Here is a 27,818-nt window from a genome sequence, read left to right as displayed (position 1 = left end):
CGGGTACAGTTAAATTAGTAAAGAAGACTAAGGTAGCAAAACTAATATATATATATATTGGCATGTAACAAAACAAAACGGTTTGCAAGAAATTTAGTTGAAAAGGTCATAAATTGAAATCTTTCTCTGCACAATTTAATATTGTAATTGGCCTCAATTAAATAGCAGGATTTACCACAGGACTTCAGGCACAACAAACTGAACATTTAATTAATGTTTTATCAGAAATAATTTGAGAAAGTTACAAGATACAATTGTATTGTATTGTAGTGTAGTGGTATGTGATGGTCAATTCATAAGACCTCCTTCTCAAGTTTCAACACTGCCATGAAGGCTTCCTGTGGTACATCTACTTTACCTATTGCCTTCATTCTTTTCTTCCCTTCAGCCTGTTATGTTAACAAAGGAAATTGATTTTTTCAGAGGCAAAATAAATAAGATTTTGGAGAGATTCATGTTTTGTTGATGCAGTGCCAATGATGCTATTCTACTTTACTTTTGAGTCTTTTATATCATATTAGGTGTTTGTTTTAAGACTTTCAATATTTTTTAATAGATTCAACCGGTTATTCTAGGAGTAATTAACTCTAAATATCCACATGTAACTTCTTTTGAAGTAGTAGATGTCAGTTTAGAAGTGTTTCCAGCAGCAATTATACTTATTTTTTCCAACTATTCAAAGCAACCTAGCTCATAGTGTAATGCTTTTGGGACCTTCACAACATCAAGTGATAATGTGTTTCAAAGTGTTTTAGGGTGCACATTCATGTGATTACATGGCTTGAGATTAAAGCTATGGAATCACTCCCTTATATTTGGTAATTTCTTTCTAAACTCTTCACTATGCATTTAATCTCAAGCATATAAAATTGGGTAATCTACAAAAATAGTCACTTTTATTTGCCTCAGGTTACATTTTAGTCACTTATGTTTGAAATGTTATGTTTTAGTCACTTATGATACTATTTTATTACGAAGTGATCACTCTACTATTAAGTTCCGTTATCTCTCTAACTGTAATCCTACGTGGCAGTCCAACTAGATTTTAGATGCCAACTTGGATTTCTAAATGGGATGAAAATAGATTTTTAATTAAAAAATTTAACTAATTAAAATTTTTAATTTTAATTTTTAAACTTAAACTTTAACTAAAAAACCTGTTCATCTCTTCTTTTTAATTTTTCTTCAGTCTTTCTTTTTTTCAATGGTTTTTTTTTTCATTTGATTGGAAAAACTATTATTAAGATCAAAATAGTTAAAATCAAATTGACTGCTTCATAAAGATGGATTCAATGGAAGGTTCAAGTATGTCTTCTTTGCATTCCTCTATCTCTTTTATTTAATACTGAAAAACAAAAGATTAGATTTTTTATTGTTTAATGAAAACCCTAAATTAAAATTTTTTATATGAATATTAACAACTAAAATAATTTCAAATAAAAAAAAATCGGATTGAGAAACTAATTATTCAAGAACATGAAGAATTGAAAAATAAAATGATTAGGAACAAAAACGATTACCATCTTCTTATTTGTCGACAACCACTTCATTTTAAGTTTTAGAACATAAATTTGTCGGTGAAGAAGACATACATGGACTCTCCATTGAATCCTCTTTTGTTTTCTTACGTGAATAAAAGTTTTTGATGATAATAGTTTTTTTAGTCCATTGAAAAAGAAAACTAAAAAAAGAGGGAGATGAAGGGTTTTTTAACTAAGATTTAGAATTTAAAATTTTTAATTAATTAAATTTATTTAATGAAAAATCTATTCTCATTCTATTAGGAAATCCAAATTGGCACTTAAAATCTAGTTGGACTACCATGTAGGATAACCGTTAGGGAGATAACGGAACTTAACGAAAGAGTGATTACTTCATGACAAAAAAATAACATAAGTGACAAAACGTAACATTTCAAACATAAGTGACTAAAATGTAACTTGAAACAAACAAAAGTGATTATTTTTGTAGTTTACCCTATAATATTTCAATCTTTTATTAGTGTTGTCCCTGCCAAACGGGTAAACCATTTATATAACTTTGTTAATGAATACAAACTACTCTTTAACATTCACCCTATAACTTTAGGTAAGTGGTTCTTGATAAGGTAACATAGTTGCCAACAATTGCAACTTTGGGTTTGTTGTAGAAAGGTTTGTTAATGGATACTATTTCTAATAGTTAAAACTTTTAGGTTGGAGTGACTATTTACACTCTTAACTGGTTACGTACCAAAGTAACCCTCAACAAGAGTGAAATCAATTTACATATTTGAAGAATCAATATCCAAATCTAGCACTTCTGACTTAATGTTGAACTATGAATCACTTAGTCTAGAGCATTGAAGAATATCACTGTCCAAATCAACCTCACTTATTGTTATGAAGCTTGATTAGTTTCATCTGAACATTGTCAAGTTACAGTTGTTCGATTTTACCATTCTAGATGAAGCAATTGACTAGCCAGATCTTGTCTATCAGTTCAAAAGAGTTAACAGGATGACTATGTAACATGATTGTGATAAGCTCCTAATTGTTCTTGCCATATTCTTCCCTATGGATGAAAATGTCTGTCAAGCACTTGTAGTTAATCATTATTTTGTAATAGTTCATTATAATGAAAATCATCTTGATATGATAAAGAACTAACAGGATGACTACGTAACTAGCAATAAGCATGCTTTCACTATTGCAACCCAACCCATATTTTTGGTTTGAGGGCAAGACTAGATAAGAAACCATATCACGGTCCGATTCTCAGAAGCAAAAAGAAAAAAAACAGTACCTGTTTCTTGAGGAGTTTCTTTTTTCTTGAGATATCCCCACCTATGAAGTTAAACAAAATCTTGTCATCATGCAATGAAAAGACACTAACGAATCATTAGAATAAAATTGGTGATGAAATTAGAGATGAATACTCTAATATGTTGAGGAAAAATTAACTCAAAACTATGTATTTCTTAGAAATATGTACAGATATATATACATGAAGCATTGAATCATATAAGGAAAGAATATCTCTAATTAGAATCTCTAAAAATCAGCTATAATCCCTAAAGATTAGCTATTCAATGCTGTCAAATAAATCAAAGATTCTCAACAATTGGAACTGAGGTAACTCTGAAGCCTAACTATAATCAGAATTCAGAACAATTATGTTGTAGAAGAATTTTTTAACAATAAATCCATTATTATCCAAAGTCTCCTTCTTCCAACATCTATGATAATTATAATCAAACATATCAATCAAAATTTATGTAGATGAACGTATACTACATTATTAAGATATAAAGATTCCCAACGCCTTTAAGGACTCCTATCCTCATCGCATCAAATTAAGGCAATTGACAAACCAAAAAACCCCACTCATCCCCACATCCAAGTCCAAGCTTAAGACTGTTAGGAAGAGTGTCTACAATAAGTGAAGAGGGAAATGTTTCACATAGAAAAATCCATTCCAAAATAGACTTACCGTAACATTTGGCCAAAACATCCTTTCTAATTGCTGATAAAGATTCACTAGCAATTACTTTTGAACCTATGCATGCCTGAAATGAGTATGCAGCACATAAATTGGAATTGAGTTAGCATCAATCTAATGATGGGTGAAAAAATAAAAATACTTCAGTCAAAATGAAAAACGTTCCCAAAGGGCAAAGGTTTTCTTCTTTTCCCATTCCTTTTCTTGTTTCTAATTGTAGATAATGAGAGTTAACAAAAGATGACATTTCTGAACCGCAATGTATGATAATAAATAGTAGATACCGGACAACACAAGCACCTCAAAAGATATGTTTAATCACAATATATGACTAAAACAGAAGAAAAACCCCATAGTAACCTTGCATGAACACATAATATATGCTTCTGCAGCTGTTTAGTTCAATGTTATTAGTGCATGATCAACAGTGTTAATCAAAAACAGTGTTCTTTGTTGTTTCGTCTTAGGATACTGGTGGAGAAGAGCACTGCTGATTTTGAATGAATTCTTAGTTTCAATGTCCAAGGATCAATCCTTGCACCCTCAAATAGAAAATAGAATAGTTGAATAGATCACATTAAATTATTTTAAACTTTGTTTGAAAAAGGTAAAAAACTCAACCCTACTTAGTAGTTGAATGAAAAGATCAGTCTGATTTACCCTTTGTTTCAAAGCAACTTCAAAAAGAAACTCACCAGCATTAACAGTAGAAGTTTAATAATGACAGCAAAACTGTTATGGTAGTATAAATATATTAAACGGTTATAATTTTTAGAGTGTTAAATACTGAACCACATATTATTTCATCCAATGGAATCAAATTCACAGATAAATGTAACAATAAAGCAGCTTCCACGCATTATGTAGTCTTTAAATGATAATATATACCAGACTTAAAAAGAACTGGTTAAAATGAAAATAAATCATCATATGGGGATACATTCAATACTATTTCAAGTGTGCGAATCTTACTTGAATTGGTACTTTAAACATTTGTCTAGGTATAAGCTCCTTCAGCTTTTGAGTCAAAGCCCTCCCAACAGAATATGCCTACAAAAAGTTAGCTGATATTTGATTAAACTGCTTATTCAACATGCAAAATATGGAATTCATAGAAAGTTGCCTAAATTCAGAAAGGAGTTACACTATTTTAATATCACAACTGTTAAAACCAGAAATTAAGAATGCAAGCAAACACATATCAGTACTAGCAAAACATTCTCAAATAATAACGTACTAAAGCATTATACAAATTAGGTTGGAAGAAAATTCAAGAAAACAATCTGGACCATGGTTGTTAATATGCTTTTAGCCTGTAAGATTTGAATGACAGTTTAGACAAAGACCAGACCAATAGAAATGTATACCAACTTTGACACATTAAGTTTTACTTAGGTTAGCAATTTATTTGTATAATTTGTTTGTATTCACAAAATGCTCATTATTACTTACATTACAATCTCACCTGATATACACATATTGAAACACTCCTGAATTACTCTAGACTTAGATAGGCCGTATGAACACCATAGGCTGAAAATATGTGGGGTAAATTCCATACAACTCCTATTTCAACCATTCTCGCATAGCACCTTATGATTTTTCTTTTCCAATTAAAACCTTGTAGTTAAGTTTCAGTTACATAGAGGATTAGCTTGTAATGCCCCAAAAGTTATGTTTTTGTTTCTGTGTATCTGCTTCAATGGTTAAGTATTCTGGGTCTGTGTGAGAAGTCCCAAGTTCAAGGCCTAGCTTTTTGGTTTTTCCTTGAATTAAGCCGTAACTTTTAGGCGGCAGGCTTATATTAAACTATTTGTAAATTCATATCAGAATGGGTCTGCTGGTCTGGTGGTTAAGTGGAGTGTTGGTGTGATGGAGGTCTTGTGTTTGAGTCTCTGTGTAAGCGATGGAATTTGTTTTTGCTTGGTTGACCGAAGGAGTTTCGGTCAAACAGGAATTCTGAGAACTAGGTTAGAGGGAGAGTGAAATTAGGGATGTGGGGATATCCATGATTTTGTTTTATTTCTTTTCTTTTTGAAATTTTCCTCTCCTTTCTCCCTCTGCCAAAATTTCCTAAACCAGTTAGTTGTTTCTTTTTCTTCATCTTTTCCTTCTCTGCTCTTGCCTGTCGACATTCTTTGCTGTTTTTTATTATTTGCTATTCGTTTTTCCGCATTCCGTTGTTTCTGGTAAGTTTAGTAGGTGATTTTTTGGTTGGGTTTTAGAATCATTAATTCAATTATCTTTTATTTCGATTTGGTAACAAATGGATTTTGTGAAAAAACAGGATATTTTCTATTTATTTTCCACAAGAGATTACAAACATATTTATACACATAGTTAGCCTAACTAAGGTAACTTTATGTTAGGAAAACAGAATAATTGCAGGGATACTGTACAGCCTTAAAGTTAGGGATAGAATATTTTTAGAATCATATTTGATATACTCAAATATTCTGAAATCTGACACTCCCCCTCAAGCTGGGAAGTGGATATCATCCATTCTCAGCTTGCTTACTAATTTCTTAAACAACTTCCCAGACAATCCTTTGGTAAGTATATCTGCTAGTTGTTCATCGGTGGACATATATGGAGTGCAAATTAAGCCACTGTCCAGTTTTTCCTTTATGAAATGTCTGTCCACCTCAACGTGCTTCTTTCGATCATGTTGAACTGGATTATGTGCGATATTGATAGCAGACTTATTATCGCAATACAACTTCATTGGACCTTCCCACTTGATCTTCAAGTCTTCCAATATAATCTTTAGCCATAACAACTCGCAAACTCCAAGAGCCATTGCCCTAAATTCAGCTTCTGCACTAGATTTAGCCACAACGTTTTGTTTTTTACTCCTCCAAGTCACAAGGTTGCCTCCTAGGAAAGTGCAATAACCAGAGGTTGATCTTCTATCAACCATAGATCCTGCATAATCTGCATCGTATAGGCTTCAAGGGTTAAATTTTCTCCTTTTTTAAATAAGATTCCTTTGCCTGGCGTACCTTTTAAGTACTGTAGAATCTGATATACAGCACTAAGATGTGATTCCTTAGGACTGTGCATAAACTGACTTACAACACCTACTGCATAGGCAATATCTGGTCTGGTATGGGACAAATAAATAAGCTTCCCCACAAGTTTTTGATATGACCTTCTATCAACTGTTGTATCTTCTAATACATCTCTGAGTCTGTGGTTCACCTCTATGGGTGTCTCTGCTGGTTTACAGCCCAACTTGCCTGTTTCTGTCAACAAATCAACTATGTATTTTTGCTGAGATATGAATATTCCTTCTCAAGAGTGTGCCACTTCAATACCAAGGAAATATTTTAACTTACCTAGCTCTTTGACTTCGAATTCTTTTACTAGGCATTTTTTTAACTTCTCCATTCCTTCTAGATCATCACCAGTCACAATAATATCATCAACATAGACTATTAAAGCAGTCACTCCCCCTGAAGATGAATGTTTTACGAACAAAGTATGATCTCCTTGACTCTGTTTATACCCCAACTTGAGCATCACTTTGGTAAATCTTCCAAACCAAGCCTTCGGGGACTGTTTTAGTCCATATAAAGCCTTTTTTAGTCTGCAAACTGCCTGTCCTGTATTTGGACCGAATCCTGGAGGAACATCCATATAGACTTCCTCCTCAAGGTCACCGTGTAAAAAAGCATTTTTTATGTCAAATTGTTGTAATTTCCAGCCTCGGTTAGCAACTAGTGACAGCAACACTCTTACAGTGTTCATCTTTGCAACAGGGGCAAATGTCTCAAGATAGTCTATCCCATACATTTGAGTGTACCCTTTAGCAACCAACCTTGCTTTATACCTCTCCAAAGAACCATCTGACTTATATTTCACTGTGTACACCCAGCGACATCCCATCGGTTTCTTTCCTTCCGGTAATTTCACTAAGTCCCATGTCTTATTTTTTTCAAGAGCTTCCATTTCAACCTTCATGGCATTTCTCCAATTCTCATCTTCTAATGCCTCAAATACAGTTTTAGGAATGGAAATAGAATTTAGGCTAGTAAGAAAGGCTTTGTGGTTATGGGACAAGTTTTTGTCAGACATGAATAGGTGCAAGGGATGTTTTGTACAAGCTCTAGTCCCCTTTCTAATAGCAATGGGAAAATCATCTAAATCTGTAGTATTAGAATTCAAAGTAGGTTCAGCAGTTACCTCAGGTCGTATAGGAGAAGAAGATGATTGAACTTGCACTGGTGGCTTCTTCCTTGAGTAAACCAGTAACGGACGAGTAGTGTCCTGAATTCCTCTTGGTGATTTGGGTGTACTAGGCTCAGTTTCAGGTTGTATAGGGGTCATTGTTTCAAGTTGGGCAGGTTGGGTAGCAGGCAAGGTCTGAGTGAGAGTGTTTGATTGCTGGACAGGAGCTGGAATAGGAGTGTTTGGTTGCTGGACAGGAGCTGGAATTGAAGTGTTTGGTTGCTGGACAGGAGCTGGAATGTCAAGAAGAAAGAATTCTTTGTCCTTATCTTCTGTGAATAAGATCTCCCCTTGAAGATAAGGACAAGTGAAGAAATTTTCTTGTTCAGCAAAAGTAGCATCAGCTGTTACAAAAAATTTTTTGAGGTTGGATGATAGCACTTGTACCCCTTTTGTGTGGAAGAATATCCAAGAAAGACACACTTGACAGCCCGTGGATCAAATTTCCCTCTATTTTGAGAATGAACATGGACAAAGGCGACACAGCCAAATACTTTGGGAGTAAGATTACTGGAGATATTGAAATCAGGAAAAATTTGGCTAGAACTTGCATAGGACTTTGAGATTCAAGGACCTTTATAGGCAATCTATTTAACAAATGAGTAGCAGTTAGAACAGCCTCCCCAGTATTGTTTAGGGACGTTTTTTTGGAACAATAGGGCTCTTGTAATGGCTAAAATGTGACCATTCTTTCTTTCGGCTACACCATTTTGTTGGGGTGTACTAACACAAGATGACTCATGTATAATGCCTCTTTCTTGAAAATATGTTGAGAGGAATTGATTGAAATAATCCTTGGCATTGTCTGACCTAAACCTTTTTATTTCGACCCCAAATTGTGCTTTGATCATGTTGTAAAAAATTGGAAAGACAGACCTAACATCAGATTTTTGTTTTAAAAGAAAAATCCAAGACACACAAGTACAATCATCAATAAAGGATACAAACCACCGAGCTCCAGAAATATTTGAAATATTGGATGGCCCCCAAACATCACTATGAACAAGAGTAAAAGGAGTGGATGTTCTTTTATTGCTTACTGGAAAAGAGGTACGTTTATGTTTTGCAAGTTCACAGATATCACAATGAAATTTTTCAACAGTTAATCCTTTGAATAGTGAAGGAAACATAATTTTAAGGACTCTAAATGATGGGTGACCAAGGCGAAGGTGATAGAGCCAAATTTGATCTTTATTGGTTTTAATAGACTCGGATATGAGAGATAAAGGTGAGAAATTCAGAACACTAACTTCTTCACTGGATTCTTCAAGATAGTATAAGCCATTTATTTCCTTAGCATGTCCAATCATCCTCCTCGTATTCTGTTCCTGAAAAAGACACCGATTGTGATAGAAAACCACTTTACAGTTAGAGTCTTTGGTAATTTTTTTACTAGATAAAAGATTGGTAAATAATTTTGGAACATGAAGGACATTTTTAAGTGTAAGGTTTTTGTTTATAACAATATCACCTTGACCGGCAACTGTGATCACAGAACCATCAGCTACTGTTATTTTTCTACTACTAGAACAAGGTGTATATGAAACAAATTTTTGTGAGGAGTGGGTCATTTGGTCTGTAGCTCCTGAGTTAATGACCCAAGAACTTTTGGTATCTGCATTTGAGACTTTAGAACTTTGAGGAGAGGATATACCTGAAAAGGCCAAACTACAAGTACCTGTTGAAGAAGTTTTTTCCAATGATCCCAGCAAATCTTTTAACTTCTCAATTTCTTCTTTATTGAATTCAATAGGTAATTCCTGAGAATTGTTTTTTTCATCTAGCTGTCTAACTGTATCTGCTCATCCTTGTCCCTTTGATTGTCCACCTTTTTCTGAAAAATTTTTATTTGTTGTCTGTGGCTTCCCATGGAGTTTCCAGCATCTGTCTTTAGTGTGACGAGCCTTTTTGCAGTAGGTGCACCATACGGAATCCTTGTTAAAAGACTTTGTACGTTCTATCTGTCTATTATTTTTACTAGTTGGCTGCTCCAGGCCAAATCTCCTCTCATTTACTGCATTAGTAACCAAGGCTGAACTATCAATTTGATTGTTCTCCACCATAACTCTTCTTCCTTCCTCAGCACGAACAATTGCAATTGTTTCATTTAGTGATGGTAGTTCCTCTTTTCCAAGTATTTGAACTCTTACTGCATCAAACTCAACATTCAGTCTAGCAAAAAAATCATAAATTCAATCCTTTTCAACAAACCTTTTCAGAAGTGCTGCATCTTCACTGCACTTCATCTGAATGCACTGGTAATGATCCATCTCTTGCCACAAACTTTGCAACAGATTGGAATACTCCGTGATTGATCGACTTCCTTGCTTGGTGGATGAAATCTTAGTCTTGATTTCATAGATTTGAGCAGCATCTCGAACTTTAGAATAAGTCTGCTTCACAGCTTCCCATATTTCTTTGGATGTGCTAAGAAACATGCATGTATCACTGATTTCTGGCATCATAGAGTTCCATAACCAAGACATTACCATAGAGTCTTGTTCATCCCAAGCATCAAACTTAGGGTCCCCTTCTTTAGGTCCAGTTCCGAGTAAGTGACTTAGCTTTCCTCTTCCTTTCAAGAAGGTACGAACCAGTTGGGACCATTTCAGATAATTTTTTCCATTTAGCCTGTAGGCTACTTGGATATTCTGAAACTCACTCATTGGGTTTGAGTTGTTTACAAAAAATTCTGAGCCCTCCCCAGTGTTACTGGTCTTGACAGTTTCAGTCATGTTGTGTCTGAACAAGTTCTATAGACTTGAAAATTGGTTGGGAGTCAGAAAAAAAAAGGCTAAAAAAACCGGCTAAAAAAATCCCAGAAATCGAGCTAAATAACAAGCTCTGATACCATGTGAAAAAATAGGATATTTTCTATTTATTTTCCACAAGAGATTACATACATATTTATACACATAGTTAGCCTAACTAAGATAACTTTATGTTAGGAAAATAGAATAATTGCAGGGATACTGTACAGCCTTAAAGTTAGGGATAGAATATTTTTAGAATCATATTTGATATACTCAAATATTCTAAAATCTGACAGATTTTGGCAGCAACGAATCGAGGAAGTTGTCCCTACACTCGCGGAGCTGTAGTCAGTCGTTTGGAGTACTGGAGTAGGTGGTAAGTGCTTGTTTTAAGGTTGTGGTTGATTTTGGGTTTCGGTTTATTCGAGTGTAAAAACTGAAACTGAGCGTTGAAATGTTGTGTGTAGGTTCGGGAGTGCTCATAGTTGTCTTAGCAACGGAAACGACACAGATGTGTACTTGATTGCACAGAAAACGAGAATCGAAAAAAGCCAAGAAACAGAACTGTCGACGCCACACGGGCATGTGGTCACCCATGTGGGAGGCCGTGTGGCAGTACACGACCATGTGGTCGACGTACTAGACCGAGCGCGCGTGACACGGGGGCACGACACGGCCGTGCGATAGGCTGAGAGGCCGTGTGTGACACGGGCCCGATCAAATGAGCCGTGTGGGCCACACGGGCGTGTGGGATTTTTGGGCTAGGCCGTGTGATCCACACGGCCAAGGCTAATTTGGGCCGTGTGGGCCACACGACAGGCCACATGGGCGTGTAAGCCTATTTTTCTGAAAGAAAATTCAGTAAGGTTGCACGGGTCGCCTAAGTGGACTGTAACCTACTGTAGGGTCGGTAAGCATTATCTGGACCCCTAAACGTGTGATCTATTTTATGATATCTGTACTGAGCCTGATAATACTGTACTGATTGTGTGATTGATTATTGCATATTAGCATGCCATTCATTGTATGTTGCATTGCATCGGGGTGGATTAATGATTTAATGGAGGAAGTGTCTGAAAGGCTTTTAAGCCTGTTATCTGGCAGCTCAGCTGCAAATATCTGTTTATATGCCGCATTTCGCTACAGCTTGGTGTGTAGGGATGGGTGGGTCGATTTTATCCTCACATGGTGTGTAGGGTTGGATGGAGATGGTATGTAGAAGCTGGTGGGTAGGATTCTGATATTCTGTTCTGAATCTGTATCTGATTGGATTAAAACCCTAATTTATATCTGATTCTACATCTGAATGAGCTTAGGCCCGAACTAATTCTGTAATGGGCTCCGGCCTCAGACTGTTTATTTCTGACTTCCGATGATTATTTTGTATGTTTGATATCTGTGGGGATTACACACTGAGTTGCGAAACTCACCCATTTCTGTTTAATTTGTTCAAGTAATCCCCAACTCTAGGCGGATCGGTGTAGCGGAGGACTCGACGGTAGCCACACGTAATAATTTTAGACTATTTCCATTGTTTTTTTTTTCCGGTTTTGATATATTATTTATTTGGGGTTTTTGTTGTAATTCTGGACTTTGGCCTTTTAATTTCGGCTTTTGAACTGTTGATGATTTCATTACTGATAAGCACGATTAAAATTCGATTTTTCTCTAAAAACAAACAATTTTCCTAAAATAGAAGGTTTTCTAAATCTTCCGCGTAAAAGAGACGTTTTAGTCACAATAAAGACCATGTGTTTTTACTCCGTGCCAAAACAAGGATTAAGCAACTGGAACAGATTTTTCTCGTCAAACCCGTTTTCAAAAACACTCTCATGTGATATCGTTAGATTCGGCTATTACGTCCAGGTCGGGTTTGGGGTGTTACATAGCTAGCCAATTTTATCTAATAAAATTATGAAAAGAACCTTAATGTGAATAGATGACTTTTGAGTTGAGGGTATTTTTATAATTTAGCAAGTAAATTTAGTGGCAGAACTCCCTGAGTTTATAGAATTTAAATACAAGAAGATAATTATAACCAAAAGGAATAAAAAAAGAACCACATGGTGCCATGAGGTAAAAGTTGAAACCACATATATAAATGGAATATAACCTTTTATTCAAAGAATACCGATAAATATCTGTAACAATTCAAATAAAAAAATAGGAGCACTAGACAGCTTGACCTAGGGCTCTGATTGCAACTGGGGCTTTTGCAGGTTATGGATCATGTCAATTTCGAGCTTTTATGGTTTGGATTCTTTAGGATTTGAACTTCTGGGCTCATTTTTTTTCAGATTTGGGCTTTTCACTTTTTAAGTCTACTCCAATCGAATCAGAACCTATTTGGATGAGCTTTCAGGCTTGGGCTTAATTTGTGAATTTAAAAAGTTATAACAAAAGGTATATTATTTAAATCCTAAAAGTTTCTAAAGTTATGACCAAAATGTTTATTATAAAAAATAATTTTCATGTTATGAAAGTTTTATACTATATTTATTTATTATGGACATAACTTATTTATGTGCTCATACTATATATTATAAAAAACAATATACTTATTCGTTAAAAAAGGCTATAGTTTTTTATCATTACTTATTTATTTAAAAAACTTGTAAAAGTAATGGCAAAAATTATATTATTTATAAGAAGTATTATGAAAGTTTTGGGCAATTTATAAAGGTTTAACTATTATAAATTTTATATTATTTTGATTTAATTTACATATTATAAAAAGGGATATAACATGGCATAAATCTTTCTCCAAATTAAGTTTTTATAATTAAAGCTACAAACTATTTGAACTGTGAACCTAAATATTATAAGGTTGATGCTAATTATGCAAATTAAAATGTTTTCTTACACCATATCATGGGGTATGATACCAGTTGAGAAAATGGTGGCAGTCACAAACACCATAGACAACTTGTAAACTCTTTAATTTGACACATTCAAGACTTCCAAATGTGGTTGAAAAGACATTTATTGTTTTAAAAAAATATTTCTCATATTAACACCACCACCTCAGTATAGCATTAAAAAATGTGTATCATACTAACATGTTGCATATCTTATAACTTCAATCATAGGTGGAATTGAGATGATTTACGTACTTCGAAGAGTACATGGAAGAAGGAGATCTTGATAATCTTAATAATGTAGATTCAAATTCAAATGATGATAAACTGGTGAAGGACTAACAGATGATGATAAGAATTCAGAAGCACATGTTAAATAATAAAAATGGAATAATCCAACAAATATGCACTACAACAATTAGATAAAATTGCATATGATGTTTATTTTTCCTGTTATTTTTATTAGTAATCGTATTATCTACTTTTTTAGACTAACATAATACATATAATGATTTGATTTTAATTTTCTTTTACTTGTTCAAAAATTATTTTTATCATACTAATAATTTTTTATGGTAATTAATTTTTTTTTAAAATATAAATAATGTAGATGTGTAAGTACAATTTGTACTACCAAACATAACATAGAGAATTACGATCTAATTACACTCTATCAGCCAAACACGTCTACAATTCTTTGTAATTACAAGAGAGTGTAATTACTACCCTAGTAATTACACTTTCATTCAATTACATTAACTAGGCTTCTTATTTAATGGGGAACCATTTTTTCATTCATCCTAAACCTCTTCAGCCACACTAGTCACATCCTATCCATCTTTAGCGTTCCCATCAACCAACTAATTACCTTGTTCAAACAACGTAACCTTTGGGCAATCTTTTTGCCACATTTAAAACCCCACCATCAATGCTAGCACATCAACCTTTCTTCCATCACATTCGCAATCCATACAAGCTATCTACTCCCTTTCCAGTAAGAAAATATATATACTTTCCTACTTGATAACTTGTACAAGAATTGGTTATCAAGAAAGAAAGGATTAAGTCAAACAAAAAAAGTCGCGTAGGGTGATTTTAGTTGATCAAGAAGTCATTTCCTTTTATGGAAATCTTATTGGAACTAAAATTTTTGAAAAAAAAAATGTGTTGACTCAATTTATCAGAAATTTGCACTTATTTCAAACGACAGAATCCCACCAAGAATGACAGAATTTAAACATAAGAAAAGGTTATTTCTCCTAAGAGTTAAAACATAATGAAAGATGAGCCTTACCTTATCCCTGTGCACGATAGTGGACAATGGTTCCACGGGCTCACCATTAATCTGAATGTCAAGCTTTATCAATTCACTTTCCTTATACCTGGTAATGAAAGAAGAAATGATTACACGATTGTGACAATGGTGCAAACACAACTTTGAAATACTTGATTTCCCAAAATAAATATTTCTAATTAATTTTAAGAGCTCAATAACTTTCCAACATCAACGCATAATCATGAAATGTTTTCGTTTAATAGAGTATTAAGCAATTAAATTTCAAGACAAAACATCAATTCAAATTATTACTATTTAATGCCAAAGATATAGTGGAGAAATGAAAAGAAACAATGGGAAAAATGTAAACCTAGGGAAAAAAGAAGAATAATTAGGCAAAATGAATTGAATATTTGAAAAATATGTCAAGTCTCTCAGAAACAGAAGTAGTAAGGAGTTAACTCAAAAGTCATTGTTTCTTGCAAAATGATAAAGCATAAAGATAAAAGCCTTTGCAATAAATTATAGAGATAAAATGTAAATGATGCCAAATCGCAAAGCTGAATTCCCAGATTCTCCCTTATTATGTATCTTACACTTCATTTCTTATTCAAGAAAGTTTCTGTGATATAGAATAAAAACAAACTAGATAAACTTCTCAAGTGTTGACTTCCAGTGAGACAAGGAAAGCAGTTTATTACCCTAGAAATAAGAATATAACAGCTACTCTTGCAAGAACTCACCCAATGAATGTATATTCCATGCTAGCATAGCCCTTACTTCTGGACTTCAATTGGTCAAAAAAGTCACCTACCATCTGTGAAATGAACATAGACTGAGTGAAAGAATAATGGAAAATTATACATAAAAGCGGTTGATGCCATCTATAAAGAGATCTTTAGTTGAATATAAAGCAGGACAATTTCACCTCTGCAAGGGGTAACTCATAGATGATGGATGCTCTATTCTCAGTGACATATTTCATCTCTTTGAACTCTCCTCTTCTGTCTTGAGCCAATTCCATCAGAGAACCAATATAGTCCTTCGGCGTAAGCATCTCAATCTGTAAATGTCAAATGATAAAGAATAGCATATGAGATTGCAAGTTACAGACGGTCTCATTTAAAATAATTAAGTAATAAATAACTCAAGATAAATGAAATAACCTTAACAACTGGCTCCTCAATTGACCTTCGTTGTCCAGGTTCAGGAAGCAAAGATGGATTTGAGCACTCAACCTTCAGTAATATTCATATTTGAAAAGCGATAAGTATGAGATGAAACATGCTATAATTAAATAAGTTTCTTGCACAGGAAAAACCAACTTATCAATCAGAAATAACAAATACAAGCCTTCCATTAGCGGAATATTAACAATACATATTTCTCCATCACCAAATACTGTGAAAATCATCTAGTAACACTGTGATATTCAATCAACTTGTTGCCAACAGAAAAATGATGCCACTGGTACTAGAAACAATAATTCAAATAAAGTTAACAAGCATCTAAAGGCTACAAGCTTGCCCAAGAGAATAGGACCAGTATGCTGCCTAAGGACAAAGAAATCCATGGTGAAAGAAATTGTCAAGAAACTGAAACGCCACTAATTTTACTTTTTGCTATTTTTCCTTTTATAGTGGGATCAGAGTTGTGTGGTTAGAAAGATAGCATAGCTACTTCAGGATGAAACCAAAGAATCCTCCTAAACTAGCTTCCTTGTACAGTTTTAGCATGAACTAAGGAAACAACATAGAAAATTTGGTACCTCCAGAAATCAAATGATAAAGAACAATTTTTCTACATAGAGAACATTAAGGGATTCTCTCAAGTTCTGTAGCATGTTACATTATCTGGAGTAATAATTTCCTAAGTGTATCTGAGAAAAATGTCCATATTGTCCATAAAACATACGAATCTTTTCCATTAAAATTTCAATCTAAGTTATTCAAAAGTTCCATGCAGGCATAGTCAGATTCAAATACTCACATAGTCTTCCGTTTTCTGTTACGAGAATGTGGTGCATGCACACACACATAGAGCATCTTCAGAAATTATAAGATATTAGGTTTCATCTCAATACTTGCCTAAATATTGTCTTCTTTTTTTTCATGGAGATAAATCATTCCATTCAATGCAAAACAACATGGATGAAGTATACAAAGGGAAATCAGCATGACAATGCAAATTGGTTACAACTGTTTTCTCAAAATTCCGAGTTTATTTTTGACGCAAAGGCATAATCAGCTATAACACAGCATCAGCTTCTTGGAAACATTCTTGAAATATGATATAAATAAAAAGTGTTATAGGGTTGAGGAGAAATTACTGTTTCATTATCTACACAGTTCACTCTGTACACAACACTAGGAGCAGTGGTTATAAGGCTCAGATTGTACTCCCTTTCAAGTCTTTCCTGTAAAAAAAATTGTTAGAGCCAACATGGAATTCAAAAATTATCCAGAATTTGAACTTGTAGTAAGAAGCAACAGCAAGACGCGTTTATATATATATATATATAAGAGAACTTCGGGGGCAAAAGTGTCATGCCTGAACAATTTCCATGTGAAGAAGACCCAAGAAGCCACATCTAAAGCCAAACCCCATAGCACTTGAGGTCTCAGGCTCAAACTATAAATATAAGACCAAAAGAACAAGAAACAGATATTATCACACTGAAGTAATTCATCAGAAAAACTATCAATACTAACATATATGGTAAGATTGATGTAGTTTGCAACTAAAGCAGATGAAGAAATAAAAAATTGATAATTAAAGTTTTGCTTTGTAACAAATATTTTTTACAATTCAATTATTCATATTTTAATAATAAATTCAAGTTATTACAGGTTTTATGATTGAGAAGATCTCAATAACCTGGATCATTTTGGGCTTAAGTGATTTTGAACTTGGGCTGTTTAGGGATCAAGCCACATGAGTTTGGGTTCTTCAGGTTTTAGTCTTCAACACTTTCATCAAATCAAGTTTCAGATTTTTTCAGTCTGGTTTATGGGCTCAGACTCATTGTGTCAAACCTTGCAGTGTGGTGTGAAGAATATATGTTATTTTAAGTGGAAACATATGCCTATCTGACTATGCAATAAAGGCAGTGGAAGTGTACCAAAAACAAATTCTAGACAGCTACAGCAGCAATCTTATTTTCAAAATAACAATGATTTTGATAACCTACTTCCGTTTGAAACAAAAAACATAAATGCATTAAGCATTAAAAAGTAACAAGAGTTTGTTAGATATTATGTTTAGTTATATAAATTACCTTCAACGCAGCATCATTCAGTTGCAATTTTTCCAAAGCATCACGTAACTCAGGAAACCTGCCAGCAATACGCTACATAAAAATGAATAATGCCACAGACAGGCACTTGCAATGAGCTTTTGAAATTCAAGATAAAGGAAAACTGAATGTACTGGTCTGCATCAACAGGAAATAGACCACAAAAGACCATTGGAGTGGCTTCCTCATATCCAGGTAATGACCTTTCTGCTTTCCTATCATAGTGAGTAATAGTGTCACCCACTCTAGCATCTGCGACGGACCTTATTGATGCCGAAAGGTATCCTACCTAAAAGCATTCAAATAATATAAAAGGTTGAACACAGAAAGAAAGAGAATTGGGGGGAAAAGTTCAATTAATATAGAGAAGACACAAATGTGTCAACATTGTTCAGCTTAAGTGGTCATATCATACATCATTTGCGTGAGTAGCCTTATATTCACGTGGCACTTCTCAAGATACTTCAAATATGTTTTAGGTAGACTGCTTTAATTCGGTATGAGGACCCTAGTTTATTTTTCAATTTGTATTCTTTACACATTTTTATAGATCAGATATGCTCAACACATGCTTTGAAGGTGTTCTATAGCTTATCAATGAGAGGGTTTGGGATTTGGAAAATGATGTTATTTCCCAAATTACATGAGTTAAGGAAAAACTTTTTACTTGCCTATTATTTATAAATATTAGTACAAGTTGACTTGAAAGTGAATGCAGTGAAAATTAGTTCTTATTATTGTTCTTATGATAAATAGGCAAGCCATTCAAAATGATATAAAAGACTTGTCAACAAATGAAATAAAGAAGAAAGAAAAATGACACCAAATGCCTAGGTAGTTAGATTCAAAAGTGTGAAGAAACAAAAAAAGGCTTTGCCTAGAAAACCGTAAAGGGAGATATTAGCTAGATCAAAGACTGCAGGCATGAAATCTATTTCTTTTATTAATTTATTTTTATGGAATAAAAGTAAAAGTTGGAGGTGTGCCACAACCACAAGTTAACAAAATGTGTTCTTGAACTCAACCCAGTATAAGCAGCCTGAAACTAACCTAATTGAATATTAAAGTCGACAACTTGAAAACAAATGTCCCAAACAAAAATGATCCGAACCCTAAATGACCCAAACCAGAGTGATGAGTCCTCATCTTAGGTCCATTGTAGGCCTTATTTAGCTTGTTTCTAAGTTGTTTTTGTATGTTTTAGAGTCATTTTAGTTTATTTTACTTTTTTTAATTTGCATTTTAATTTGAACTTTTTAGTGTTTGTTATACATATTTTTAGTGCTTTTATAATGTTCTTATTTACTTTGATTTGAATAAGATTTTTACAAAGTTTTCTTGTAGGTTTTAAGGAGTTTGAATGAGAAAAGTTGGATGTAGAAAAAGCGGAGCGATTGAAGCGAAGCAGAGATATTTGGGCAGGATGAGGGCAGTGGGTTGTGGCACCAGAAGTTAGAGCCATGGCACTGCGACAGCTTATTATCGAAATGCTGCATTTTGCACGAAGGTTTTAGATCTTTTCCCATCCATTTCATGCTTTTAACAAAGTTATCACTTTGTAACCTAGAAAGAAGCTACCGTACAAAATTTTTAGGCTTTAGAACATTTCCTAGTTTTAGGTTTTGAGATTTTAGTTCAATTTTTCAGCTATTTGGCTTTTATAATCAATTTTGAAGGATTTTCACTAGGGGATGCTACCAACATTCTTGATTCCAATAAGAATGGATCTTCAGCTGTTCTTCATTTCAAATAGGATTTCTCTTATCCTTTGTTTTAATATCTCATTTAATTATGTTTTCATAATTACTTGTACTGATTAGCTTTCCACCATAAGCTAACTTGTTCAATAACTCAAACAGGGTAAAATCTAATTTAGTCTATTAACTGGATCAATTAGCTATTGCTAATCTGAGTGACACTTAAATAGTAAAAATCTAGGGAAGATACAGGAGTTGACCCTAGCTGATTAGTTGGATAGTCACCCAAACTAAGATATACACCAATTATTAAGACTAGCCTATAAGATATTGGCTAACTTAGATTAGTGAGAGAATGACGAGAGTGACAATTAAGTTCTAGTTACCACCTATAAGTTATACACCAACTCAGGTATAACTAGGAGCCTGTAAGCTATACATCAACTCCAGTAACCTATATCTTGAGACAATCTGACTTATTATGCCTAGATTAGTGATTGTCTGACTTAGGTTATTAAATGTCATTAACCGAAAGATTTTCTGACTACTACTTTTGTGAATTGATTCCGTGATTGTTTGCTTATTTATGTTCCTGTGTTATTTGCTTATTTCAATATTTTGTTTCTTAGTGTTAAATTGAGAGGAGAGAGAGGGAGAGGGAGAGGGCGAGGGAGAGAGAGGGAGGGAGGGAGAGGCAGAGAGAGAGAGAGAGAGGGGGGGAATGCAAGCAGAAAACAGAATAATGCTAGTAGGAAAAAATAACCATCGATCAAAAACAATTTACCTCACCCGCATGCAATTCGTTCACTTGTAATTGATTGGGAGATAAAACTCCAACTTCATCAGCAAAATAATCCTGCATGTAAGACGTGTATTATAAGAACTTTTATGTGAAGGATGAAAGAAACTGTACATTCTATATAGAAAGGAACAAAAAGAATGAGACAAATAATGCTTTACCTTATTACTGGCCATAAAATAAATTCTGTCACCTTTCTTTATCCTCCCATCTATGACCCGAAAATAGACAATAACACCACGATAAGGATCATAGTAGCTGTGGAGACATTTCAAAGCAATTTAAGTAATTCAAGGCAGTTCAAGAAAACATTATGCAACCTGAAAAAGAAAACTTCGTACAACGATGGCAGCAATGTTCACAAGTGTTATATAAGAAATGAGTTATATGCCAAGAAGTAGACATTTCTGAATTTAGTAACCAATTATTACATTAGGAAGTCTAAGAAGGCATGTAATACGGACCGTGGATAGAAGCAGGATATAGACATGGAAAGAAAGAGGAAAAGGGTGTAATATTTATTATTTAAAAGATTAAAATTTTAAAATATGTTTTATTAAATATTAAAATACTAAACTTATAAATATATAACAAAAGATACTTTATATTAATATCTGAATATTTAAATACAATTTCAACTTATAGGTTTTATTACAACTTGATTCTTGCTCCTTTCTAATGCATGTTAGAAACTAAATAAATAAGTTCAAAGATGAAATTTTAAATTCTAAAAGGTGAGAGGAAAAACAAAGGAAACAAAATGAATAAATAAAAAGGAAGATTTTGGCTAAAAATTAAATAAATAATATAACACAAAACGGAAGGACGAAGGAAAGAAAATAGCGAATGAAGGGAGAAAGAAAAAGTTGAAGTGAAAACAAAACGGAAAGAGAAACAAATGGTTGGGATAAAAGAAATGGCATGCATACACTTTGATTCAACATAGTAGCAGCCTTATTCCTTTTACTTGAACAGAACTATATAAATTTCATTGCAAAGCACGTTATTGAATTGATTATTTAACATAAATGGAAAAATAAAAAATTGAAGTTATCAGACTAGAAAATAAACATTTTCATGCATCACATGACTGAAACCTGAAAAGCAATTTGAAAATAGCATAGGATAGTACAGTTCACTATTTACATTTATGTTATGAACTTATTTAGATCCAAGCATTAGAACTCAAGGTCATAGAAACAATATAGGAGAAAAATAATATTACATCCACTAAAAGAAATATGTGTCAACTAGATGTGAGACATGATCCGTAGAGTATAAGTTAATATAACCAACAAGTTCAATGAATAAAAAAAATGCCTGAATTATACCTATCAAATATTAAAGCTCTTAGTGGACTCATAGCAGCATCACGAGGTGGAGGAATCCTTTCAACAATGGCATTAAGAATTTCTGTTATACCGATTCCCTCCTAACAGAGGAAACAACCTATGTTCAGAACTACCACATGCTACAAGAAACTATTTGAGCATGTAAATAAAGGAAATAGAAGTCCTGAACTAACCTTTGCCGAGCATGGTATTGCCTTGCTACAATCTAAACCAATAACCTACAAAGAAGTTCAACTTAGCAGTAGGTCCAAAACACTCAGAATGATAATCATTTCTTATGATTAGTAAATCCAGCAGATGGATCAGTTTACAAAATTACAACAGTAGAAAAGCACCATAATTTTACATAAAACTATGAGAGGATGCAATGTAAATGCTTCAACAGATTTACACAGAGACACGAGCAGACGCTCACACACTGCACAAATGCATTAATGTCTAAACTGACCAACCTCCTCAATCTCCCTAATAACACGATCTGGCTCAGCACCTGGAAGATCTATCTTGTTTAAAACCTGCAGAAAGACGAAAACCAAATCATCCTATAAATCACATCACTTATCCAAAGGCAGAATGGATGTGAACACCGATGGAGAGAAAATAAAGTAAACCAGATTCAAAACAGGATTCATATATATAATGGAGAAACAGATTGCTAGTTCTCAGGGTAGATAGCAAAAGCATATTGAAAGATTGGATGAAGGCAGCATAGAACCAAATGAATATATATGAATAATGGATGATGAAATATGAACAGACATCAGACAATCATGAAAAATAAGAGATAGATAGAATTTATAGTTCATTGAGAAAGGAACTAAAAATAGAGGAAACACAAATTCGTAAGTACGCTGATGGAAATCAGAGGCATATGTCCGTTATAGTAAAAAAGGAAAGGAATAGAACATAACAGAGTCACAAGCCTCAAACACTGATTTGGTAAATTTATTCAATTCAGGGCTGAAGAGGAACCATCCTGTTTTTGCTGCTTAGTTGCTGCACAAAGCATCTTAGTGTATATTTTTCATGGTAAACTTTGCTTATGTTTGCAGCACCATAGCAGCTTTAAATTTTTCCCTTCACGTTTTCAAGTTCATCATCCAATTACAAGGGCCAGTCTGAGTCATTAATAAAAGTTTAATTTAATCTATACTTTATGGTCCAAGTAAGTTTACTCTGTAAGATAAATATATTTCAGCCTATATAACGCTTGAATTGCTTTCTCTGCAACACAATAGAACATCAATATAATTTATCAACTCTATGTTGCAAGCCCTAAAGAGAAACTTCAAACTGGTTTCTTAAAGACTAAAATATTAAAAAAAGCTCTTACTTTCTCAAATTTCCCAAATAAGCTCAGATCCTTCTATAGTACCCAATTGAGCCCCAAGTAACATTTTTGTTTAATTAAGCCCTTATTTGGATGGAAAACATTGGAACCCAATTTGTTTGCCACATCAAGGTAAAAATGGACTTTATACGTGCCACATAGGTGCCGACAGGGCACATAGATGGAAAAATAAGGGCTCTGCAAAACTGATGTCGCATGCCATAAAAGCACCAAGTCAGCATGAATTTTCAAAATGTACCCCGTGTGTGCGGTTATGGAAAAGATAATGGTCAGGCAAATGCTGATATAGTAAAGTAATGGCCAAGTAAACCCTAAAATGGCAGAGAAAATGGATTTTGATGGGCTTCCATCCAAAATAAGGATTACTTCAAAAAAAATGTTACTTTAAGGACTAAATTGGGTACAATAAAAGAATAGTGGCTTATACGGGAAACTTTTGCAAAGTGCAAGGGCTATTTCAGTATTTTTAACCTGTAAATGTATTAGTGTGAGGCAAACAGCTAGCTTTGTCCCTTTTTCGTATCATTTGTCTAAAGTACAGACTAATCAGATCCTGATAGCTTGAACGGCTTATCCCAATCTCTCCAACACCTATATCAGATTTTGTAACCTAGTTTGCCTTCCACGTCATCACACATCATATTCAACAGCTTCCAAGACCAAAGAATATGGGAAAACCTAAGTACTTTATGAAAGAAAATAGTAACAATAGCCACAGCACATGCATGGTTAGTTAAAATAATTATGTTTGTTGTTTTAATAAGTCGGTCACCAAACGAATGAGCTAACTTCAGAATGTAAATTTAATAAGTTAAACAACAAAACAAAGGATGACTAAACTTACAGGGATGATTTCGAGGTTGTTCTCCAAGGCCAAATATACATTAGCCAGAGTTTGTGCTTCCACACCCTACAACAGAATACATGCTGTCCAGTAACACTAATAATAGTAGCAGCAGCAGCAGCAACAGTGCTAAGGTAGATATAACTATATTTAAGTTCCAGCATACTACCCTCAAAATAAAAGGTCAAATTAAGTATGAACCATAACTTGAAATCATTTAAAGAGATTAAATTATCAATTCAAAGCAGTGGCAAGCATAAAGTAACCTGAGAAGCATCTACAACAAGTAGAGCACCCTCACATGCAGCAAGTGATCTGGAAACCTAAATAAAAAATGTGTGTCAGAAAGAAAGGAAACCAAATAGTTATTAAATTCAGGTCAAATTATAAAAAGAATCATTCTACCAGAGAATCTACACATATGTAAATCGTAAAGGAGTTGCTGTTAAGTGGCCATGTATGTTTGTCAGTCCCCACATACAAAAAGAAGAATGTTCCCATATATCATTCATAACAACAATAACCTCATCATTTGAAAATTTTTCTAGACTTGAAAGTTGTAACTAACTATATATAAGCCATGACAAGTATCTATACTACATCAAATTCCTAGTTCAATAAGATAACAACCTTATTCCACCTTGCATGCTATAGCTCGTTACCTAATATGGTCTGATCATGCAAATGTGGTAAGAATAGTTTATTTTTACAACTTGGGAGAAAAAAACTTCTAGACCTGACATTGAATTAGAAATGAACAAAGGCACTTATATATTGAAATGTGAAGCAGTAACAAATTTTGTCTGTATCTGCTATATCAAATATAGATGAGTACCTCATAAGAGAAGTCTACATGCCCAGGAGTATCAATTAGATTCAGGCAATATGGTTCATTTTCAAACATATAACGCATCCGAGATGCCTGCAAATAGATAAATTAGCTGGAACATCAACTATCAGGAAAAAATGCATATAATCAAGAGATAACCTCATAACAGATTCCATGAACAGCAAGCATGCAAAATCAAGAATGCTTAATCTGACCTTTTTGATACAATTTAGCTTAGACACATGAGTTCTCCAATATTAAAAAGCAAGTCAACATTCAAAAATTGTTGCAAGGCATAATATATATATTCCTTGAGAAAATTATATGAGAGGAAGTTCTGAATTGGATTGTTATTGTGCCACAATAAGGCATATAGAAGGATAAAATGGGAGACATCAATACTGCTACACCTGAAGTCAAAGTATAAAATTACAGCATCCCACTGTGTCTCACTAAACACTGACTTTGATAAGAAATTAAGAGATATGAGACTACCACAGAAGTGTACAAGGAGAGGCCCCATCAAATTTGCAATAAGGGCTGGCTCGGTTCTTCTAGCTTGACATGGTATTGAAGCCTTTCCACAGAAGGCATAGAGTTTCAAGCAAAGACAAAAAAAGTCACATCGGAAAGCAAGGTTTTGGTGTTTACTTTGAAAGGTTTGGCAATTAACCAGTTAGATGTTTAATTGAATTATAATGTTTATGTGTGCGTGTGTGAGAGAGAGAGAGAGATCTTCGTCTCATTCAAGCGTGGCTGTACTTCGTGGGAAGGGATGTGAAAGAAAATTTTAATAGGCATGAAGTTTCTTGCAACTATGATAAAGGAGATGTCGAAGATAGGAAAGATATAACCATATAAATGCAATTTTCAAACACATACAAGGCGGTTTTGTAATTGACCTTGAGAAAATGCTTAGTTTGTTTTTATTATTTATACATAAAAGAAAAAGGGGTTGAGGGAACTAATAATTTGTAGCATTAGCATAAAGAAAAAGCAAGAAGCATAAAGGCAAAGATGCTGTTCAAGTACAAAGCTTCTCACAAAGTAAGTTGTTGAAATTTGAGAGTTGGCTAGTAAAGACATTCAATGTGGTAGAGTGCATGAAAAATAAGATGCTGTTCACGCTTGTGTTTCTTTCGATGTGAGAAATCTTATCTCCTTTAGAGAAGACATTCAATGTGGTAGAGTGCATGAAAAATAAGAGTTCAAAGTCAAGTATAGTTTATCCAGGCCTGATGGGAGATTGGCTTGGATAGGAATGTGAAGTTTTAGGAAATGTGCAAGATTGATAAAAAGAGTCAAACTCCAATTTCATTTATTTGCTCTACAATAAGATGGGTGATTTGAGCAGAGAGGACAGCCTTACATGGGGACCTGGTAAAACTATTTTGTGACCTGAAAAAAATTTAATAAGTAACGAACAAAACTAAGGAGAGCTTGCTTTGGAAACTAAATTAGAAGAGAAGTTTCCTAACAAGGTAGCGTTTTTGTGCATGGAAATGTTAGATGCTTTAGATTTTATTAAACTCTTGTACTTAGCCAAGTCTCCTTATACATTTCTGCAGTGGCACTTTCCAATGTCAACCAATTCAAATAAGAAATTGAAAAGCAGCTGGATGCATTATTAGAAGTAAGGAAATCCCTCTTCCCATTTTCATGCACATAGAACATCCAATATGATACTGTTAAACATTAAGCATAACAAAGCCAATCATATGATTAAATTGTCACACTAGCACAGACACATTCACACAGTTATATGCAACGTGCAATATGCACAGACTGGGCAGCTCAAAATGAAAACTGAAGCAGTTTTGAACTTTAATTCTAATGATAACAAGGATACCTTCTCCTCAAATTACAGTCAGCAAGAAGAAGTAAGAACAAATGTGCAGATAGGAAAGATACACTGAAGCGATTAAAGTAGAGTTAGTTCCTATAATATAATCAAAGATGCACTTTAGTCCATATACAATACAACTGAGTAATTTAGCACTTGTATTTTAATATTATCCAAATGAGTAAAATGATAACAATGTTGATAGAAAACTGTGGACTTCTGAAATCTGACAATCTAGACCTATAGATAGAATTAAAACAATGAAAGAATTTTTTATATTAAGAACATATGCTTTGTAAGATACCAGCTCATATACTTGTTACATTTCAAAAGCTCACGTTGGATGATTCTCCACTAACACTGTTATCAATTTTATTTGTTTGCACAAATATCAAATGTATAGAGATTAAATTACTCAGTTCCCTTTTCACTATGGTACGGGACTGCTTAGAGCTTCAACCCACTGAGATGGATGTTTTGAACTAGAATTGTATAAACTCTTCCCACCGAACCCTTATAAGCACAAGAGAGAAGCATGTCTGTATTTCCCCCCCCCCACTCTTTGTAAGTAGAACCAAGCTACGCCTAGTAATATACTGACAAGAAATAAGGGTGTAGAAATCCATCAAAACACTTCGCAGCACTGGGTTTTAATAGCAATAGAAGTTGTGCAATCCGAAAAGTCACCTGAAGCTTGATTGTAATGCCTCTTTCCCTCTCCAAGTCCATGTTATCAAGAAACTGCTCTTTCATTTCTCGCTTCTGTACAGTACCCGTCATCTGAAGCAACTTGTCAGCCAAAGTTGATTTCCCATGATCAATATGAGCTATGATGCAGAAATTCCTAATGTTAGAAACAGGGACCTTCAAGAGACGGTCTTGCCCAACTTTGGCACCAAACTCCGGGTCATATATCTCGGTCTTGGCCTGTGTCTCGACGCTTTGGCAGACTACTCGAAACCGGGAGTGCTTAGTGAGTCGATGAGTGGCTGAGATGGGAAGCGGGGACAGCTGGGACCTCGCCCAATGGGGGTGGTGCTGCTGGCCTTGCCAAGTGTTTATGGATAACAAAGCTGTTACCCCAGAGCAAAGCTCCTTGGCCATTTTTTTTTTTAATATTTTTCTGAAGAGTTTTAGCCCGGGCGTCTTTGGTTGGTGTTTTAAAATAGAAGGGTATTTTTGTTAAAATGGAATTCAATTTGTTTCGGGCC

The 27,818-nt window shown here is 34.1% G+C and overlaps 1 protein-coding gene across 2 annotated transcripts; it reads right to left on the bottom strand.

Moving 5' to 3' along the window:
* Positions 1 to 109: 109 nt before the first annotated feature.
* LOC107941133 (translation factor GUF1 homolog, chloroplastic) lies at positions 110 to 27,818 on the bottom strand. Of its 2 annotated transcripts, XM_041114361.1 has the most exons (22): positions 27,295 to 27,763; positions 24,771 to 24,857; positions 24,202 to 24,258; positions 23,936 to 24,001; positions 22,193 to 22,255; positions 21,914 to 21,958; positions 21,720 to 21,820; positions 20,550 to 20,646; positions 20,374 to 20,445; positions 18,027 to 18,181; positions 17,875 to 17,932; positions 17,148 to 17,228; positions 16,927 to 17,013; positions 15,764 to 15,835; positions 15,526 to 15,660; positions 15,341 to 15,414; positions 14,616 to 14,703; positions 8,961 to 9,038; positions 4,453 to 4,530; positions 3,472 to 3,547; positions 2,785 to 2,825; positions 110 to 389 (listed from the first exon to the last, which is right to left on the bottom strand). In XM_041114361.1, exons 1-22 carry the CDS (start codon positions 27,709 to 27,711, stop codon positions 294 to 296), a joined length of 2,124 nt encoding a protein of 707 aa, XP_040970295.1. In that variant the 5' UTR covers positions 27,712 to 27,763; the 3' UTR covers positions 110 to 293. The 2 variants fall into 2 exon arrangements, with proteins under 2 accessions (XP_040970295.1, XP_016730161.2); XM_016874672.2 differs by lacking the exon at positions 8,961 to 9,038 and having other exon boundaries at positions 27,295 to 27,818.

Source organism: Gossypium hirsutum, chromosome A05 (assembly GCF_007990345.1).
Source record: "Gossypium hirsutum isolate 1008001.06 chromosome A05, Gossypium_hirsutum_v2.1, whole genome shotgun sequence".
Lineage (NCBI taxonomy): Eukaryota > Viridiplantae > Streptophyta > Magnoliopsida > Malvales > Malvaceae > Gossypium > Gossypium hirsutum.
The sequence above is the reverse complement of the archived record's forward strand: the minus strand, read 5'-3'. Positions and strand labels throughout refer to the sequence as shown.

What these genes read in the sequence shown, in the direction of transcription:
- LOC107941133 (XM_041114361.1), bottom strand. Translation starts at nt 27,711, where the DNA reads ATGGCCAAGGAGCTTTGCTCTGGGGTAACAGCTTTGTTATCCATAAAC. An exon ending in ATGTAGACTTCTCTTATGAG is followed by an intron (nt 24,259 to 24,770) that starts GTACTCATCTAT and finishes TTTTTTATTTAG; the next exon opens with GTTTCCAGATCACTTGCTGC. An exon ending in AGAAACTCCTCAAGAAACAG is followed by an intron (nt 390 to 2,784) that starts GTACTGTTTTTT and finishes TTAACATAACAG; the next exon opens with GCTGAAGGGAAGAAAAGAAT.